Genomic DNA, 19,146 nt, shown 5'->3' with positions numbered 1-19,146 from the left:
ATAACTGGACAACAGGAGACATCAATGGCCAAAAGCCATCTGGTATCGTTAGTGAAAGCACGATTTCTGGATAGGGTATTTGAGTTAGCCAGCTCTGCTATACATAGGCTGAATATGAGCGACTGGCTGGTGGGCCAAGATGTTTTCAAATTCCTTTTATGACTTCTCTCGCACATGCATGTCGTGTCTTATTTGGGCCAGTCCCACCATGGTCATCCCCTGCCCAACTTCCAAACTTAACTGAACAGAGGGCCCAAAATAACGCATGGCGCTTTCTTAGTCGCATCATTTCAAACGGCTATTAAACTTTAGAAGTTGTTAGCAGTAAGCCTGTATCGCTGATGAGGGAAATATTTAACCATAAATAATGTCAGATCACCCGGCTCTTGCCACAAACCCGTAGAATAGGCGCATCTTGCCCTCCTTCTGATACACCCTGTAGCTCCACTAATTCCAAACAACTTCCAGCGCCATCTCAAGAGCGACCACGTGTTCGATGTCAACACTGCTCGTTCATTACGACATGAAAGGCACTGATGCAATGACGAGCGGAAGCAGCCTCTCCAGAATGAGCTAAAGATGAATACACTCATTTAAATCTCAACTGGGCCCAATAATTATCCATTCTAATTATCGGTAATAACATCGTAGCTTCAATAGGATGACTTAATCAAGTTAATCAATAACGGCTACACTTCATCTGGCGTGAGAAATGGACGCATTTCACTAGTAAATCGAATTTGTACAAAGTTAAGTAGCTAAGGTTGCAAATCACTCGTTTTGGTAAATTTCCCAAATGTGTAATAATTGCATCTGTGAGTGTACCATCAAGAACACACCTCAATCTGTTAACATGATTAGGGACATTTTTCACTCCACTACATTCTTGCCGGAAACCCTCTTCAGTTTGGTTATTCAGCCATCTTTGTCTTTGAAGGGCCACTAAGTGTACCTTATCGAATCAAATCACTCAACCCTCTCTCCGAGGTTGCGCGGTTATTCAAGATAGATAATACAAGAACAACTTCTGGTTTTGCAAGGTCGTGTCCTATTTTGTTGTGCTGCAGAAAATATGTTAAGCCGTCCATCCTAAAAAAACTTGAAGTCGTTTTATCCTTAGAAGCAGTGCTCAATATGTGGACAGCACCATCTTATTGCATTAACCTAGAATGCCGCCTTGGTCGCTGGATTAGACTCATAAGACAATTTGAGGTGTCAGGCCAACTGTCGACACACACGTATCCATAATACCTACAATAGCATGCGAATGGTTGAGTTATGTTGTATGACCCTGTTGCAAGAAGATGCTGAAAAAACAAATTGGTCATTCTTTTAGAGGCGCACAGGCGCGCTCGATATACAGGGGGCATAGACAGTGCCATAGATGGGTCTGATTGTGTTGTGAATACTAAAAACAGAGTGTTTTGGTGTATCTATACAAATCGGTATCAGTCTTTTTAAAGTTAGGGATCGGTTGCCAAAAATGCATTGATCTCTTGGGCCAAAACAAATGAAAAAAGTCATATCGCAATATCGCATGTCTATACTTCCAAAGATTCGCTGACCGAATGAGCCCTGGATCTAGAGATATTCTACGATTTCATCTTCTTGAAACCCCACCTAATCCTCTAACGACTTGCGGTATCGATTGTATTCCGGATCATTTGACCCTGTATTGATCTGTCAGGCCAACATGTTCAGACTCTACAAGTACGAGTGATGCATTGAGCGCCCTTCAGCCGAGGATCTCGAGCAACTAGTCAGTCGTAAATAACTCCAACATCACAGCCAGCTAAATGAGCTCGCCAGCGTGACCACAAGATTATTTTGGGTTGCGTTTCGTGTGGCTTCGAACAGATCGACAGAGATGGCTGCAGAAAGATCTTGGCCTAAACAGGCAATCTGATGGAGACAGAACCTGTTGCTCTACTTCGTTGACAACCCTGAAATGAACTTAAAAGTTTTGATCATGGATTCTCATTTAACAATCGGGCAGCACCGTGACGCAAACGGAGAGTCATTCTATCCTTTACATTTGAGATATGTTATTTGAAAGACTCTGGTTTTGCCAACTTTGTACTTTTTATCCGATTCAAGAACGGCTTAGAGAGGCTCTCAGAATGGAGGCTGCTTTGAAACGATATGAAGGAGAGGGAGGAGAAAAATCTCACGAAAAAATACACATATAACGGTCAAGTATTGACTTGTGAAGCGCAAAGATCATCGCTCGTCGTCAAAGTTGGAGATGATAGGACGAATGCAAATTTGATAGCGATTTCCTGCACGCTAAACCATTCGAAAACAACCTCATCACGTAACCTTTCCGTTCCGTGTGGCCATGCATGGTACAACTTAGATGTTCCCGACCGAATCAACAAGCGTTGGGACCGATTCAAACGCCCGCTACAGTGTTAAATGGACTTAGCTTGTAGGTTGAAATGGAACAAGCATGTTGGAGGATGTAGGCACGACATGCACGCGATGTGTCATTTGTGACTTCGCCACAGTCTGAACTTTCAATAGCCCTTAGTTATTTGATCGGCAGTTTCTGCTAGGAGAACTGCTTGGTGCTGTGAGGAAATCATATCACCAAACTAGTTTTGAGCGATTTAAAGTGGTATCGGGGACTTAATCCGCTAAGAATATGAGGGTCATTGTCCGACCTTTTGGCGCGCTTCCTCAATACAAATAAACCAGGAAGGTCAGTGGTGTATCATCTTAAAATTAAAAGACAACGTATAACGGTTATATTTTACCTACGTTCACCATAAGTTCTTCATCACGGTGGCAATACTCTGTGAAACCCAACAGCTGCTCTGTCGCAAAGCATAAAATAAAAGGGAAAAAACATTCCCTGTTTTTACATCTGCAAATAAAATCTTCCCTTTCTTGTCACCCGAGCGAAAGATCAGACCACTCTCCTGGATAATCCTCTGTCTGGCGCCCGTCACCTGTTGGAGACAGCCACGTGCCCGAATAGCGTCAACCAGGTCATAATTCACCTTCAATTCCCTTTCCATGATTTGCACGCGATCGATACATACATGTATAAATGTATCTTATTCATCCCACAAGATCTTTCTTGTCGATTTTTACATGTCTTATCATTTGTATATACGTGTTATGTACAAAAGGGCTCAGATCTGTGTGATGCCTTTGACATCCTCAAAGGAAGGCGTCGTCAGTTGCACTTGCTACAGCCAGGGTCCACTGGTCATGACAATGAAGCATCGAGGTACGCCATTGCTACGTAATATGATATATTCTCCTGTGATGTGGTTACTAACCGCAATATTGGATGAAACATTATGTCGGTTCGGATAAAAATCGTTCATCCATTCCTTTTGATGTTGTGCACGTAACTAGCATGGTTTATGAGCTCCGGGAAAGCGACAATACAAGTGACTGGAAGGCTGGTATGTAGCACCATTTGTGGTTGAGAACGGTTAACTGTTACTATGAGCTCACATTATAAGCCTACAACGTCTGAGCGCCAAGAATTTGGTTTCCAGTATAAGGGTACCAACATATCGCAAACATTTTGATAGAAGCTTCCCTGGCCCCTTTTCATTGGTATATGTTGAGTAATTTAAAAGACGACACGATTAGTGGGATGGTGGTTCTGTATTGCTAATTTGTCATCATAATTACTCAGATAAAGGGGGGCTGCTCCCGGTAAATAATCAGACAAACCCTTATAACGCCTTTGTTTCTATGGATGCGGACTTTCTACAGTGGTAGCGCGGCAGAGCACGGTGTTTTCTGGGGAAAAACATCAACGCTGCTGAGCATTAATCTCGATTATTTTGCTGGAGGTTTGGCTCGAGACTTGACCACAACATTAAAGTTTTAGGCCTACTGTGATGTCCCATGAGTCGACCATTCCTTTTTCTCGTGATACCTTAAGCGGTAGCACCAGATTTGGATTAAAAAAGGAATCACTCGCATTGGTGGTGATCAATATGAACAGACGTTCCACCAGCGCTCTGTGAAAACAATATCGATAGCCGAGTAAACATGGTGTTTTCCCGGGGGTATCACTTTCCTCTCAATATTGGAGAAAGATTCTTTTCCTGTCAGTGTAAAGAGAATAATCTGATCAGAACAAGGCAATCCACCTTAATACCCGGATAGATTTCCTTTGGAGGAATTTCGCTGTTAGGTTAGGATTGATGATTTTGTAGTGTAGTCTCTCGTTGGTCTCCCCTCGGAAAGCACATTTTTTGTAACTGCACTCTGTCAAAAGCCAGGCGATAAATTTTGATTTACTCGGGACCTATCAAAGTAAGAACCCAACAGGGATGGACATCATTGGTAATAGTGTCCGAGGGAAGACAGGACTCGCGGTGGTATCCTTCGGGAGTCGCGAGCCAGATACTGCACTGGAACAATTACTGATACACCAAACTGGAGATTACCCGTAGTCAACGACAATTACAGATGCACCAGATAAACAGCTGGCTGTCATCGACTCTTTCAGTATGAGTATAGTCAGAATTAGATATGGTCCCGTTGGGTTTTGTTCAATGGTTGCGAAAAAAGTATATCTGGTTACAAGAAGGATAGACTAAGGAAAAGATATTACCGCATGTGTTGGTAAAACGGCTGATAGAAACGACCCGTTTGCCATCCCCAGAACACTGGCATACATGTGTTTGGGACATTTTTATAAACAATGTAAGTAAGGTCGAGATGGAAACGCCTCCATGTGATTCCAGGCAGTTTTGAAATGTGAGACTGTTATAAATCGAGGATACGGTCAAAATGAGACAGCCCTCTCTATGGGAGTGTAATATATAATCACCTCTCTCGAATATTAACAAAATTGAAATCTATACAATTTAGAAATACAACATTGGACATTGTACCTAATCCTTTTCTCGTTTATCAAAGAGCAAAACACGCACGGTTACTGCACTATCCTCTGACTTGGGAATAAGGGAGTGACATGCTCAGGTATCAATGCGTCACGGCCACATCAATAGAAAGAAAAGTAGTGATAGTGGTGCGCCAGAGGTGTGATCTATATGAGGAGACAATGGAAGCAACACAGACCTAAATCGCGTGATAGCAATACTGTCAGAAGAATGACCAGCGCTTGGCGATAGTAGCAGGAGTCATCTTCACCAAGCAGTTAGAGAGATATTGAGAGAGCCAGATTCATGGGAGTTGAAAGAGCAAAACTGAATTTACCAGCCGAAAGATTAGCTCAGTCAACTTAGGCGATAGTACCCGCGCTCGGGCTATCGCATAGCCTTGATCTCGTTCCAGAGGTGCTTGGCCTGGATGATCCAGGAGGAGACATTCAACGCAACGCATTAGGACAGATAACCCCGCGATAGCATCGGAATCGCAGAGCTAACTGAAGAAATCGCCGATGATAACTGGTGTAGCCAGAGGTGTCTTCTCCCGAGGTGATATATGTGAAGATATTCAGTGCAACAAACTGAAGTGGAAGAGATAGCCCGTAATAGCAATCGCACAGCTCGCAAAAAGGCGTCTGGTGATGCTGATATAGCCAGGGGTGCCTTTCTCTCTTCTCTCAGGCTGATCAATGTTCAGACATTAAAAGCAACAAACCGAATGACGGTAGATCAATGCGTAAGATTTATAGCTGTGCTTTGATGAGGTGATTGGTCAAGCGGCGATGATTGTTGTGGTGTTGTCACAGTTGCTGCTAAGATCGACTCCGGCTTGACCCTTGGCCCAGCTAACTGTACTGCAGTGCGGGCCGATGCATTCATCACCATTGTGGTTTGCGTGCATATTATTCTCTAGGTGTATCATTCATGCTCTTCAGACCATTATTCGCGAAAATAAAAACATGTTTTTTGATTGGATAAACCGGAAGAAGCTGTTATCTACAAAAAATACTTATCTTCTCGAAAAATCAACCAACTTTCGCCAATCACAAAAATAGAGGCGCAAAAGTTTACAGTTTTTTACAGTACTTTACAGTATTTTACAGCATTTTACAGTAAACGAACCAATTCTGCATCATATATTTTTTGGGATATCCAGGGGAAATATTTTTTTTCGCGTGGGTCTTATCAAAGCTCCAAGAATAGGTTTTTAAATCATATGGGATAGGAATAAAAATGCAAAATGGCCTAGGAATTTCATTTTTACACGGAAATATTGAAAACTGATACACATGTTGCTGCGGTTCCACAATTTCAATTTTCATGTGGTTTTGTTGGTGACCTTCAGTGTACTATTTAACAAAGCATAACTGCTCGTCCCTGCAAGAAACCATTGATCGACGACCGTAAGTCCGGGGACATCCGTATGTAGAATGTACACCGCCAGTTGGTAACATCCGTATCATTCACACTTTCCAATGCATTTCTAGAACCGCCCCTAAACCAAATTATTTCGCGACAGAGATTACCAAGACTGCACGTAAAGTCTTCAGCAGACAGAATACAACATGTTCAAGTCCCCGATTAACTTTCTTTTAAACATTTCAATGATATACACAAACAACATTTAATGAGTACTGTTTAAAACAGATCGAATGAAAATTTCATGTCATTCTTTATGAAAATTACACTACATTATCTGCAAAAACCATCAAAGAATCCATAGTGAAAAGAAACAGTACATAAAATGTTCTGATGTTGTCACTAGGAAATTTGCCCAGGGATAAATAGGGATGGAAATGTCAATGATGATGTAGCATTTGTACAACCAAATACCTAGAAAATGAAAATGGCTTAGATGTATTGATTTTACATTCCATTGCTGGTTTTGTGCTCTCAATATTCGTGGAAACTTCAATCAGATACTCTTGTGTACTTGTTGCCACTTTTTAAAAAGTTTTGAATCGATTCCATATTAAGTGTGGGGTATGGATATCAGAAAGGTGGAACAATGGATGGGATCGATATGTATTATGTTATCTGTTTACAATAAATATCTGATGGATTGGATGCGTTTGTAGTGTCCCGTGTTATGGTTGTTGCTGATGTGATATTGTGTTCTGTAATCTTGTGGTAAACTTGGTACTCCTGACAATTAGCTTATCGATTTCACAAGTTCGGATACGACGCCAGATAAATGTATTTATTCCCCTTACAGTGTATAATACTTAAAAGTACAATTCGTCTTACAGTGTATTGTAAAAGTAGAATTCGTCGTAGTAATTAATCAAGCGTTCTAAGCTCGGTGGAGCTAGATCATTTTGTACATCATGTTGTCTCAACCACCTGATGAGTTATTAGCTTTACAGGTACAAAGGTAGGCCTATGTATGATTGTTGTGTACTGACACTTCTCTAATTCCCTACATATTGTTTACAACTGTTCTTGGCAATCAACAGTGTGTAACTATAGTAAGTTTCCGGGTTGAAGAGAGGCCTTTCAAAAGCTGCTCAATTCCGGTGGAAGCAATAACATATTAGCAGTTGCGTGGGCCAGAAGGGAAAGTGAGATAGCTTTCTTGAAGAATGTCTAGCATTGTAAGCGAATCGAAGTACAAAAATATATGTATGCACCTTGGCGAAATAATCGCACTGATCTGGTGATGCATCTGGACTGGAGTGACGAGGATTTGATATTTCCGTTGATACCCGCCAGCCGGCAGCAGCGGAGATGCATGGCTCAAAACGAGTGGGCTCGCCATCGAAGGAGCGCAAAATACCCACTCTACATGTAGAGAGAGTTGTTGGATTCTGTCGTCACCGGTGAGAGCAACATTTGGGCCCAATGGGTGATGCACTCCCGCTCAGCGTCCATTAAACCCTACAAATATCGAAGTAATGACAGTTATTGTACCCCTGATACCCTTTTAGGATTTGCTGATATATAAAGACTGACATTCGGAGAATTATTAAAGAGGATGATGTAAATAATGGGACCCTTTTAGTGAGACCCTCTGTCGTACTAAGGGCCTGGGGATATAATGTAAATATCAAGACAAAGACACGACAGAAAGCCGATTATTTCAAGAAATTGCTGCTGCGTGCGTCAAGCACATTTGATGAGGGTCTCACTTTGAAGGGCTCGATCCCCGAGGGAACAGGGGATGACGTGGTGTGAAAAGGGACGAGGGGGTGTGTGCTCTGCGTTAATGACCATTGTAAAGAGTAACGCATCCTGACTTAGATAATTACAAACACGTGAAGACATTGAGATAATTACATTTAATTTGTCAAGGGATTTAAAATTGAGATCCGGAAAGCTCGAGGGATCTAAGTTTGAAGTGGTCCTTTTAATGTGATGAAAGCTCCAAGGGGTGACGGAAGCATTCTTTGAAACAAGAGAACAACTAAAAGGCATACTTGTAATTATTTGAGTAATTGCTTTTCATATGAAAGGACGGGTCTTAGGGAATGAATCAGACCGAGTATACAGAAAGTCTGAAGCGTATTCTGGTAATAATGACCCCATACATTTTGAAATAAAAGTAAAACGGCCTGAAAATGCGATGCATGCAGAATAAGTATTGATTTGAGTTCACGGACCCACCTGCGATCGTATTTTTTTATTTAAGGGATTTTAAAATATGGGCGACACACAAAAAAACATTCGGAATCATTGAAATCAACTGATTCAACAATATGATAGAGGAATCTCCGAATGACAGCCTTGACTGAAAGAAAGTTGCGATCACCCACACACCCTTTATCATTTGCAATTGAACTAGATATTTTTGGATATGTGAGAAGTGTTTAGACGTAATACGCCAACCACGGAGACATCTCCCTACCAACTGGAATCCTATGCGAGCTACTTGTACATTTAGCATGTCGAGGATTACAATATGTCCAGTGTCACAACTAGAGAGACGCAGATTGAAGACGTCTCCGCATCAGTAGCTCAATAGACATTTCCAGATGGAACATAATTAAGATACGCTGAAGATGACCTAAGGAACCTAGCAGGTGGGCAAACAAGCCTTTAATCAATATTTGAATTAATATGTGAAGCGTATAATGACGCTATGGACATTAGAAATCTTCATCTTTAATAATTGAAATGAGCAACTTGAGTAACTTGATAACCTTGATTGTTATAGAAAATGTCCCCTCGGGTCCAATAGACACAAAGCGCACACTCTTAAGTGATGGCCTGGCACAAGCATGACCTTTAAACCTTCCATAGTCTGTAGCAGGAGTAATGGGACACATGTCGCGTCTCTGATATGAATGTGACAGGGCGATTGTGACCGATGAAGGGCGTAGAGTCTGCTATTTGTCACCAGGGGTGGACTTGTTAATTGGGAAATTATTGGAGGAATTGCCCAGCTTCTCCGAATGATTAGGCGACAGTCGTAATGCATTCGGAAAATAGTTGCGATGTTAAATGTTGCTGTACAAAAATTATACTAGACGAAAGGCACACTACAACAATCTCTTTCTTAAAGTAATGTAGAAGATATTTGTTATCTGTTTATACGACAGGAAATATAAAGGTTATATATAGTTTGCGTAAATTAGTCGACAGCCTACTCTGTACTCTCTGTAAAAGATCACAGATCGTTGAGTGCCATATCGGTCTGAGAGGTATTAGCTAAAAGCGATACATTTTCCAATAAACCTAACAAATGGCTATAATGCCTAACTCGTAGTATTGCATTCGGTGAGGCAGAGCACAGTGCAATGGGTAAACCCTGTCAGTATCTTTTTATGCTTTTGTACTCGATCAGCTCATATCAGACCCTCATCTCGGTCGTCAAGCTCGTCAATTTTCAATTAGCAGTATAGTTCAAGATGTACGATGCCATTGGGTGCAGCAAGCAGTCAAATCAGGATAAAAGAATGAGCTCTACTGGATCTTACGGGCTAAGAGTACAAATTCGTGACTAATAGTCAGGTTTTACAACCACCAGGTTAGGCCCTACGACGACGTTTATCTATTGTGTGAGTTCACCCGAACAACAGATAAACGTCGTCGTCGTAACCGAGTGGTTGCGAAACCTCACAAATATCTGTGGCGTACCCACTACATTTAAGATCCAAAAGACCCGGGATTTTTTTTCTTTTACAAAATTTCCAACTCTCAAGCATGTTAGATGAAAATTCCGATAAAACTATCAATGGTTTTCCTTTGGCATTTGGTACTTGGAAGGTTTTGGAACCCCTACGTACGACGAGGTCACAAAGGTCTATCGTTCCATCATGTCCTGTGCATATACGTATATTCAGAAGTACGAGACATCGGTAAAATCTTCAAAAAGTCAACAATAAAGTACATTGAAATACATACTGCGTACTTGGTCGCTCTGGCTCATCATCAGGGTTGCGAAACCTGCCCATTGTTTCCAAAGAAGGGCAGGTACCATACATTTCGACTACGCGCATGTTTACCTTCACAGTTCATGAATATCGCGCCCTCAACAATAGTAGACACTACCGATATCTAAATCGAAGACCCTCTTGATTGAATGGATCGACTCTCCAGCCTAATTTACCTCCGTAACTCAATTGATTCAGAGAGTGCTATCTCGTTTAACAGATGGTTTAAACTAGTTAGCGTCCTATTACAGAGAGGGTCGTGATCTTCGTACAACTGGATCGCACCAGGAAATTCGACGTCTTTGGCGATGGTGACAAAATGTGGACGAACACTTAATATGGCGACTTTAATAGGTGTGTAAGAGGTTATACTATCAAAGTTGAGTTAACATCGGGCTGAATGAGGGCTGCATCACATAACCCAGTTGAAATATCTGAGAAGATTTGAGTCCTATCAGAAATCAGCATGCGTTTCGCTGAACCAACTGCCGCAAATCTGTCTATAGTTTATACCTATTAGGATTAGTACAATTATATAAACTTAGGTGTAGGAAGTTACATCAGTCAAAGAGTTAACGTCGAGCTGAAGGAGAGCTGCATCACACATAACCCAGTTGAAATATCTGAGAAGAGTTGGGTGCTGTTTTCAGATACCATCATGCGTTACACGCGGCCAACTTGCGCAAATCTTTGTCCATACTTGATAATCTAGTAGGATTTGTACAATATCTGTCGTATTGAGAAACTCGACATTAAAATGTTAAGGCTATTGTTGCTTAACCGTACAAACGACAGCTTCATTGCTTCAGCCAAGGTGAACGATGATACAGCATCACAAAACCTCTTTTCAATTCTCCAATGTTGACGAAACACCCAAAGACTGCTTTAAAGAGCAATATCTTCTGACACGGAGATTTTAACCTCATAACTTTCTTAATTCATTCCAAATTCTCATAAAATAGGATCACTACCACGATGTAAACAGCCATAAACGTAATTTCTAATTTTCCCTGCGAGATTTTTTAGCCTAAAGCAATAACCTTTGAGGTTACCTTATAACACGCAGCTTTCAATAACCCGGCAAGGTATGGTGAATGCTTCTGAGGCAAACACTGTTTCTTTGGCGGCACACGCTATTGATTCCATAATATCAACCCGTGGAAAAGTCATAAAGAAGCCACCCGGACCCTGGAAAGAGTGTTGCTTTATGAGACCTGTGTTCTAAAGTCACCAACGTGAGATTGCTTTGAATCTAGTATTTGGAGTGCGCGGCCGTCAAATGTGGAAGTTTATGAAAATAGCATCAATAATTTACCGTTCGCCTTGTTTGTAAAAAGTCGCACACATCACTAAAACGTTCCGAAACAAGATGAAACGCTCTCCTTGCTTGTAATCACAATTGCTTGGACAATGTATCTTTGGTATCCTCTAAAAAAATATCTTTGATAATAGACCGTATTGTGATTGACACTCCTGACCAGTTTTTATATGTTTCTTTTAGACCGTATGATGTAAACATTTCAACAAGAGGTTGTACAGAGAACCTTATCCTAAAGTGGACTTCACACACAATTCGTATAACATTTAACGTCAGAAGACATCCTAAAGGTTTTATCGCCATATCGTGTTTTTTATCGCTAATTGCATCATATAAGGTTATTCCCAGTGAAATTTTTGCGATAGTGCACTTGACGTCTGACGCTACACTAGTCGAAAAAAAGCGAACTCAGTACTGGAAATGTTGACAATTTCCTCAGAGAAGCTTAAACTTAATGGTGAACTTACCGTTTCTTGATCCAGCACACGAGTGATGGTAACCTGCAGAGACAAGAGCATAAAATCCATGAGATGACGAAAATAAATTAAAGAAAAAATAACCCCATCCATTAGCTTGCAATTTTCCGCCCGATTAGGCTTCAGCAATGATGTGGTGGCACAGCGAAGCTATGTGGCATGTTCAACATCGGTGTGGTTTCCGCCTGATGCCACTCAGCGAGGTTTTTTGAAACCATTTCAAGGAATTTCCGTCTGAATAATCTGTTTGATGCTCTGTTTGTATCCAACAAGCGGAGAATACTGTTGTAAACATTATTAGTACCGCATCGATGAAACAAGGTAAGGGAAACGGCGTCTTTTTTGCTATATGCCGCTCTAACTCCAACCTGTTGAGTGCTGTTTGTTTTGTAACGACAATATTGATGTTTATTTTCCGAAAAAGAGCCTGTCTCTGCAAGAACGCGGAAGATTTCAAAATGTTACATGCATGTACATGTACTCTTGAATAGCAAGTGACTTTAATGCGCTTAGAGTGCTACATGTACTGTCAGTGACTGCCGTCATAGGGTTCCGCGGCAGTAAAGTATAACATTGCTGGCAGCTCCTTCCAAGACATACGTCCAAATTCAGGTTAGGCCTATTTACTCCATCACCCGATATGCGATAGGCTTGCCTTATTATAAAGATGGAAGAAGGCAACTATTGCTTTCCTTCTATGTGTATCACAACTCCAAAGTATTGGTTTGTTAGAACACCATGAATGCGTTTCTGACACATTCAATAAAGACAATCGGAAAACTTCTTTTACCAGGGATTTTAACATTCTACCCCTGAGGACATCTTCATCTTTGCCCCTTATTCATTATTCACGAAGGTAAACGTGTAGAAATGCTGGACCATGGACAGTAATTTCCCCTCTGATACCAGTCCAGGAAATGACCTCCGTGATAGCAATCTTTAACCGGGCACCATTTTGTCTTGTCTGATAGACGGGGGTATAATTTGAGTTGATTGGTATTCCTTGCTGAGAGGCGGAACATCTATCCATCTCATTACTTAAACGTATTTTTCAATCAGCAATGATCTATCAATATAAGACGTGCACATTGGCTGATGTTGGTTTCAGAATCTTTCTTATATGACAATATAGTCACACCACAAGTCGATAAACCACAACAGCAATCGAACTGTTTTCGTGCTGTATGAATATCACGACATGATGTTTCAAAGTCGGTGGAAATTGACGCATTGTGAGATGTTAGTTACAAACTTGACAAACTGAACACTTAATCAACAACATCATAAGTCTTTTGCGCCTGTGGTATGGCTTCAATGTGCTCCATAGAAACGAAGGGGTTGGTTCCAATGTGATTCTTTACTACACAGGAACGCCATAATGCTCTCTTTGTATAGTACGTGATGTACATCAGATGATGTACATAGATGATGTACATATGGACACAGAAACCATACCGTCCACCCGGCCAAGGTCACAAATCCACTCCCCGAGACAAGAGCCACTCATCTGCATTCAGTTGCACGGACAATTTATTGGAGGGCCCTTGATCTGGTACATTCGTAATCTCGTCAGAACGAGTGTGCTACCGTAAAATTATTGACTGGTCGGCGTGCAGCAGAAATATCAAAAAGCTACTTCAATGGTTCATTACTAGCCTTTTGACATACATCCCGGAACCACTTACACGGTCTAGAAATGGTTCACATCCGGTGACGTCGCCATATTTCTGGGCGATCGACATGTATCGAATGCTCATTTGAAGGTATTGGTTTGGATAGAGCACAGAAGACAACAAATAACGCCAGCCATTATCAGGTACTTCTACATGTAGAACGACTGATGTTGGCGAGATAATGTGGCAATTTTTGTATAGTCCATGGAGTCCAGATGAATTTGCTGGATTTGACTTTTCATTGTTAGAAAGACCAAATCTAAAAAAATGTTTTGATGGCATCTTTCAGTCGCATTCATTTTAACTTCAAAAGCTGAAAGTTACAAGTTGCGGTGACATGAAGCTTCATCACTGCCGGCGTCCAGATTATGTTGCTGCGCTCTGGATATCATGACCTTTCCCTGACACATCCTTATTTAGCCACGGAAGTCCATACTGCCTTGACATGTAGCTTCAGCTACAAATTAGTGGCCTCACCGGCATGTCATACCCCATACTAAGTATTACGGAAGTCCACGCCACGGTGGCATGTAGCGTCAGTCCTCATAAATAGGGTAGAGCACATTTGTGACAGATTCCGCATGTCATAACCTTACCTGATGACAACCCTTATCAAAACACGGAAGCCCAAGCTGCCTTGCCATGTAGCTCCAACCCCTACCAAGGTCAAGCTTCCAGGCGACCACAGCCCACCTTGCTGATTGATAGTATCCCCATGTTTTCTGTCCGATTTATTTCCGATCCCGTATCCGTTTATCACAACAGACTAGATGATCCCCAGGCCGGTTGATTAAAACTCGGACAATATTGACTCCTGGCCACTCAGCCTGATTTCCCCGTTGACCAGTCATATCAAGTGATGGGCTTTCGTATATTAGTTCCCTTATCTGAATGATAACAAACTGGGGAATAGGTTGGAATGTCGAACGGCTCAGCCTCTTAATACGTTGGTCGTGAACCACTCATTTGCATACAGAGATGTTTATGGAAGCGCAATAGAACATTAAGTGTGGCTTCATCATCATCTTCGAAACAAATGGCATCATCACGTTTATACCAAACCATGAAGATGCAAAAAGCCTGAGAGCCGATCGCATCGAATGCCAGTTGAGCAAAACTTTCATTAGGACCTTTGTAAACCGCAAGCCTACGAAGAGCTACGATAAAGCACGAAGTATATTTAATATATTTTTCCGACGATTTTGTTTGACAATTTTCCCTGTTCGATCTCCTACCAATAAGAATAAAAGGATTCTTACGTGAATGAATTACCACAGGACATGATGCCACAGACCTTTATACTTTGTTCTGCCATTCGTACGGATTGCGAAACTTGTTAATTTTCAGATCACTGGGCTTTGATGAGAAACTAAGAAACTGCACAAAACGATCATCACAATTCCTTTTCTGTTAGAAATCAATGATTTCCATCCTTCGAATAATTCCTTCAACCATTATGAGTAATGCGAGTCTGGCAATATTTACAAATAATAACTTAATCGTTATCCTTGATCGTTTTAGGACGATCGAAAAGTAATTATAATCAACTGGGCCCAAAAGAAGAACATCTTTTATCTAAGCAGCTGCATAAAAACTAATTTAAGGATCTGTTTGGTTCGTTAAAATCCCCATTTTCTGACCATATTATGGAATTCTTTGATATACCCGGTGATAAAGAAAATAGTGCGGTGATCACAGTATTTTAAAACTGAAAGATGAAAGTAATAACTACAAACGCTCGAAACGTCCGTGATTAGAGAGATCTATGAGAAATGATATAATTACTCCAGCAATTTCCAGTTCCAATAGCCGAGACTGGAGCTCGCGGCCGCTAGCAGATTACGTAAGGAATGTAATTAAAGGGAGATGTGCATAATGAAGAAATGCTATGGTGCGGCAGCCATATTGATTGTGTCACAGAAGCAATGGCAGGGATTAGAGGATTCATCTCCTATGTCGAGGGAGAATCCAGGTTAGGCTTGGTGACTGAGAGTAAGACTCTTTGTGCGAAATATTACAATGCGCTTTCAACTGTTCCAGGAGCATCTTTGCGGAGACAGACCACAAATACAGAAGATATCTGAGTCACAGGAGTGACTGTCGAAAAGAGTGAACACGAACAAACACTCAAAAAAGAAGCAATGTTTGCAATTATTTTTTTACTGAGAGAAAACAAACCATCATCGTTGGGAGCGAAAATCACCCTCTTCCAACTGGTGTTAATTAGATTACACAAAATGTGAACGCTTTTCCTTTGAAATACCGACCGATCAACATCAATACCACTCACGGCAATGATGATCAAAAGATACACATGAGACTTCCTCTCCGTCTGAAGGTGAAAATTGGTCCCACCATGCCCACATTTCTTTGGCAAACTTCCTGTCATCGCAAGTTCTGGTACAAGTTAAGTTTCGCTTGGCACATCTTGAAAGGGTCGTTCATATTTTTCGGGTAATCAGAAGACAATTAGCTTTGATTCTTCAAAGTGACGATAGTGATGTAGGAATACTCCTTTGACTTTGAAATAAGCACCACGATTGACAGAAGTTGGAAAAAACTGTCCATGTTGAAAAAATGCTCAATAGGCAGGTTTCGCCTGCGTGAGAACGACGAAGTACGGCGTACTAACGTCAGTCGTGTCAGCAAGTCCTGCGCTAATTCTGCGCTAATTCTTTGCATGACATTTGTAAATCATCTTCTATACTTAGCTGTACGTGGAATCGATGCAAATTTTTTTAAATGTGTCGAAAAAGTTCTTTCACATATTTTGAATTTCGTGGTTCAGAGTTGTCGTAAGGGTTGCGAAACCTGTCTGATATGTAAACTGTTGTAGGACAAGATACTGCGTCTCGTGCGAAGTTCTTAATTAACCGGGTACCACATGATATACATATGTAATGCATTGGCAAACAAGCCAGCCATCATGACGACCAGCAGTATCTTGTTAGGGTCTGACCACGGTCATGTTCATATTGAATTATCTCGTGTTCCTTTAACATTAATCAAGGAAGGATTAGCTACATCCTATTTCACAATGTGTCACTGATGGCTACGGTTAGCTTCGCGTGTAAAGATGGACACACATCTACCTGTGCAGGGTTGGCTAATCGGTGTGTACCAGTCATTCTAGCCAAGATCGGTCACTTTTAGATACCTATTAGAATTAACACACGTGGCAAAGACAAGCAACGGAACAAGACATCTGAGAGGTTAGCATGCCGTTACGTAATGTACATGCAGTCAAAATGCCATCAGCCACCTCTGGCATGGCATTTTCCCGGTCCAAAGAAAATACCATTCCGTTGCAGCCATGTTTAGGCGGAGTGAGCGGATGAAAGTCCAACATAGTTTTATGGATTATATGGGGATCACGGGTTGTTGTGATCAAATTACTCTTTCAGATACATGTACCGTATTCTGTTCGTCGGCCAGGAGTAACAATTTGGTGCGACCATCATTTTGCCATTGGTATCATTTTCAAACACAGCAATACATGATGTGGTATTTCGTCAGTCAAACCGCCGGGTAGACTCCTCATCCACTACTACAATAATGCTACTGCCAAGTGAAATGACCATCCCAGAAACGGTTCTCAAAAAGAAATGATTCCAGGCGAGATTACAAGGCAAAGCAACGTCGTTTCTTCCAAGCAATTACCAATATCGACCGGGGTCAGCGATGAAGAGCCAACTAGTGTACAGCGTGTGTCAGTTTTTTCCCTATAAACCGTGTTTCTTCTTTCTCGTGGTAAACGTCAGAGAATTCTCTAAGAAGCTCTCGCCCGATTTGCTCTACAATTACGATTCAACCGGCACGGCCACCTTTAGCGCTGTGCACACAGTACATGCAGCCATCTTCAAACGCTGTCAGTATAGGCCATTGTTTCACCTTTGATCAGATGCACTCGGAACACCTCGACAGAATGCATCTAGAATGGTAGAAAAAAGCTGCTACTTTGTGATGTAGTTGAACAACAAACTCGATCGATCTATTGGGCGTTGCCTTGTCGGAAAAAAAGAAAACCTATAATAAAGCATGTTTTAATTATACAGCTTAGGGGAAGTCCGCTCTTTTCCCCGGGAGACTATTGAACTTATTTATTAGTTCTTTATCTTCGAGGTGGCGTTTCTAAGCTGGCTGTTTATTTTTGCATATCCGAGTTTAGTGTCATATATATACACATGTCTGTCCGGCCTATTTCTACAATCTCATCACAACTATGAATCCATCATTCATTCGCTGACTGTATGTATATTGAATTTCGATTATGAAGCCCAACTCGGTAGAAAGGCGGAATTTATAGTACTGACCTCTCATGTCTACGCATAGAGCCTTTTAGAAACTAACCCCACACTGCGTGATACTTCAGCAGCATGTTATGGCAAGCCGTGGACAGGAACTTCCACTGCTGCAACTCGCAGTATCACCTCTCACACCAATTTCACATCAGAATAACGCACTTTATGACCGTTAAGCTAGCTCATATTTCGGCCACGAGGGAGCATTTTAGCATGATGACCAATGCATTGTGTGTGTGGGAAGTACAGGCGTGTGTGATAACAACACCAAAGGAGCGATGTAACATATTGAATACGTCCGTGTGCATTACATCCAGAGAGGATATGTTGCCAAAGTATTGCTGCAAGCAGTTAGTGATGAGACGGACAGAAATATAAGGTTTCAAAGTTTTCTTAAGAGAGTCCACACAGACATTCGCCATTACCTTTTAAAGGTCTTGCATACCGAGTTGAAATAGCTACTCCTGACCTTGCAAATCACGCTTGGATGAGACTATGTAGACCCGATGATTCTCGCCAAAACTCAATATATTTGAACCAACATTGTTTGTCGTCAAAGCAAAACTGTGATCACAGACACCTAGAAGTCCGTACTGTGGCATTCTGAACCATCAGAGGTAGTCCGTCTGTAACGTCCCCTCATCCCTTGGTGTAACGGAGTCCGGGTCGGCAGAGTGGATCCAAAACGTAAGGGTCAAGATTAGCGTATTGTAAATGTTACGCATGCAGTCTCTTGCATTGCATACGATTATGAATCCATCTGATCAATTAATTGCGGTGATACTAATTACTGTGCGGGAGTCGATGACATGGCTCAGTAACAGCACTAATGAGGATATTGGACACAGAAATTACATCTCACACAGTGTCGCCCGCATGGAGTTTCATATCGAATTGATTGAATTCATGGAACTGAGCATCATATGCAAGGACGCGCCATCAGTTTTTAAGGAATAACTGTTCTAACCTTGTGGTCATGCCATTTTTGGCAGTTATGAAACTTTCTCTATTCTGCCAAGGCATAGTAACCTGTTTCTGCGCAGAACTAAAGTTACATAGTACTACCAAATTCGAACAAAATAATGCAATACCAGAAACATCAACTTATTGTATCGTTCAAACGAACTGGCATCGAAGACTA

General features: G+C 41.4%; 1 protein-coding gene across 2 annotated transcripts in view; it reads right to left on the bottom strand.

The window, feature by feature from the left end:
• Window positions 1–19,146, bottom strand: part of LOC135486573 (uncharacterized) — a 159,732-nt gene that overhangs the window by 85,614 nt on the left and 54,972 nt on the right. For both annotated transcript variants that reach the window (XM_064769455.1, XM_064769456.1), the window contains exon 2: window positions 12,023–12,055. In XM_064769455.1, coding sequence (XP_064625525.1) covers window positions 12,023–12,055 — 33 coding nt within the window. The remainder of the gene's footprint in view (window positions 1–12,022; window positions 12,056–19,146) is intronic.

Source organism: Lineus longissimus, chromosome 4 (assembly GCF_910592395.1).
Source record: "Lineus longissimus chromosome 4, tnLinLong1.2, whole genome shotgun sequence".
Lineage (NCBI taxonomy): Eukaryota > Metazoa > Nemertea > Pilidiophora > Heteronemertea > Lineidae > Lineus > Lineus longissimus.
This window is presented reverse-complemented; position numbering and strand designations above follow the sequence as displayed.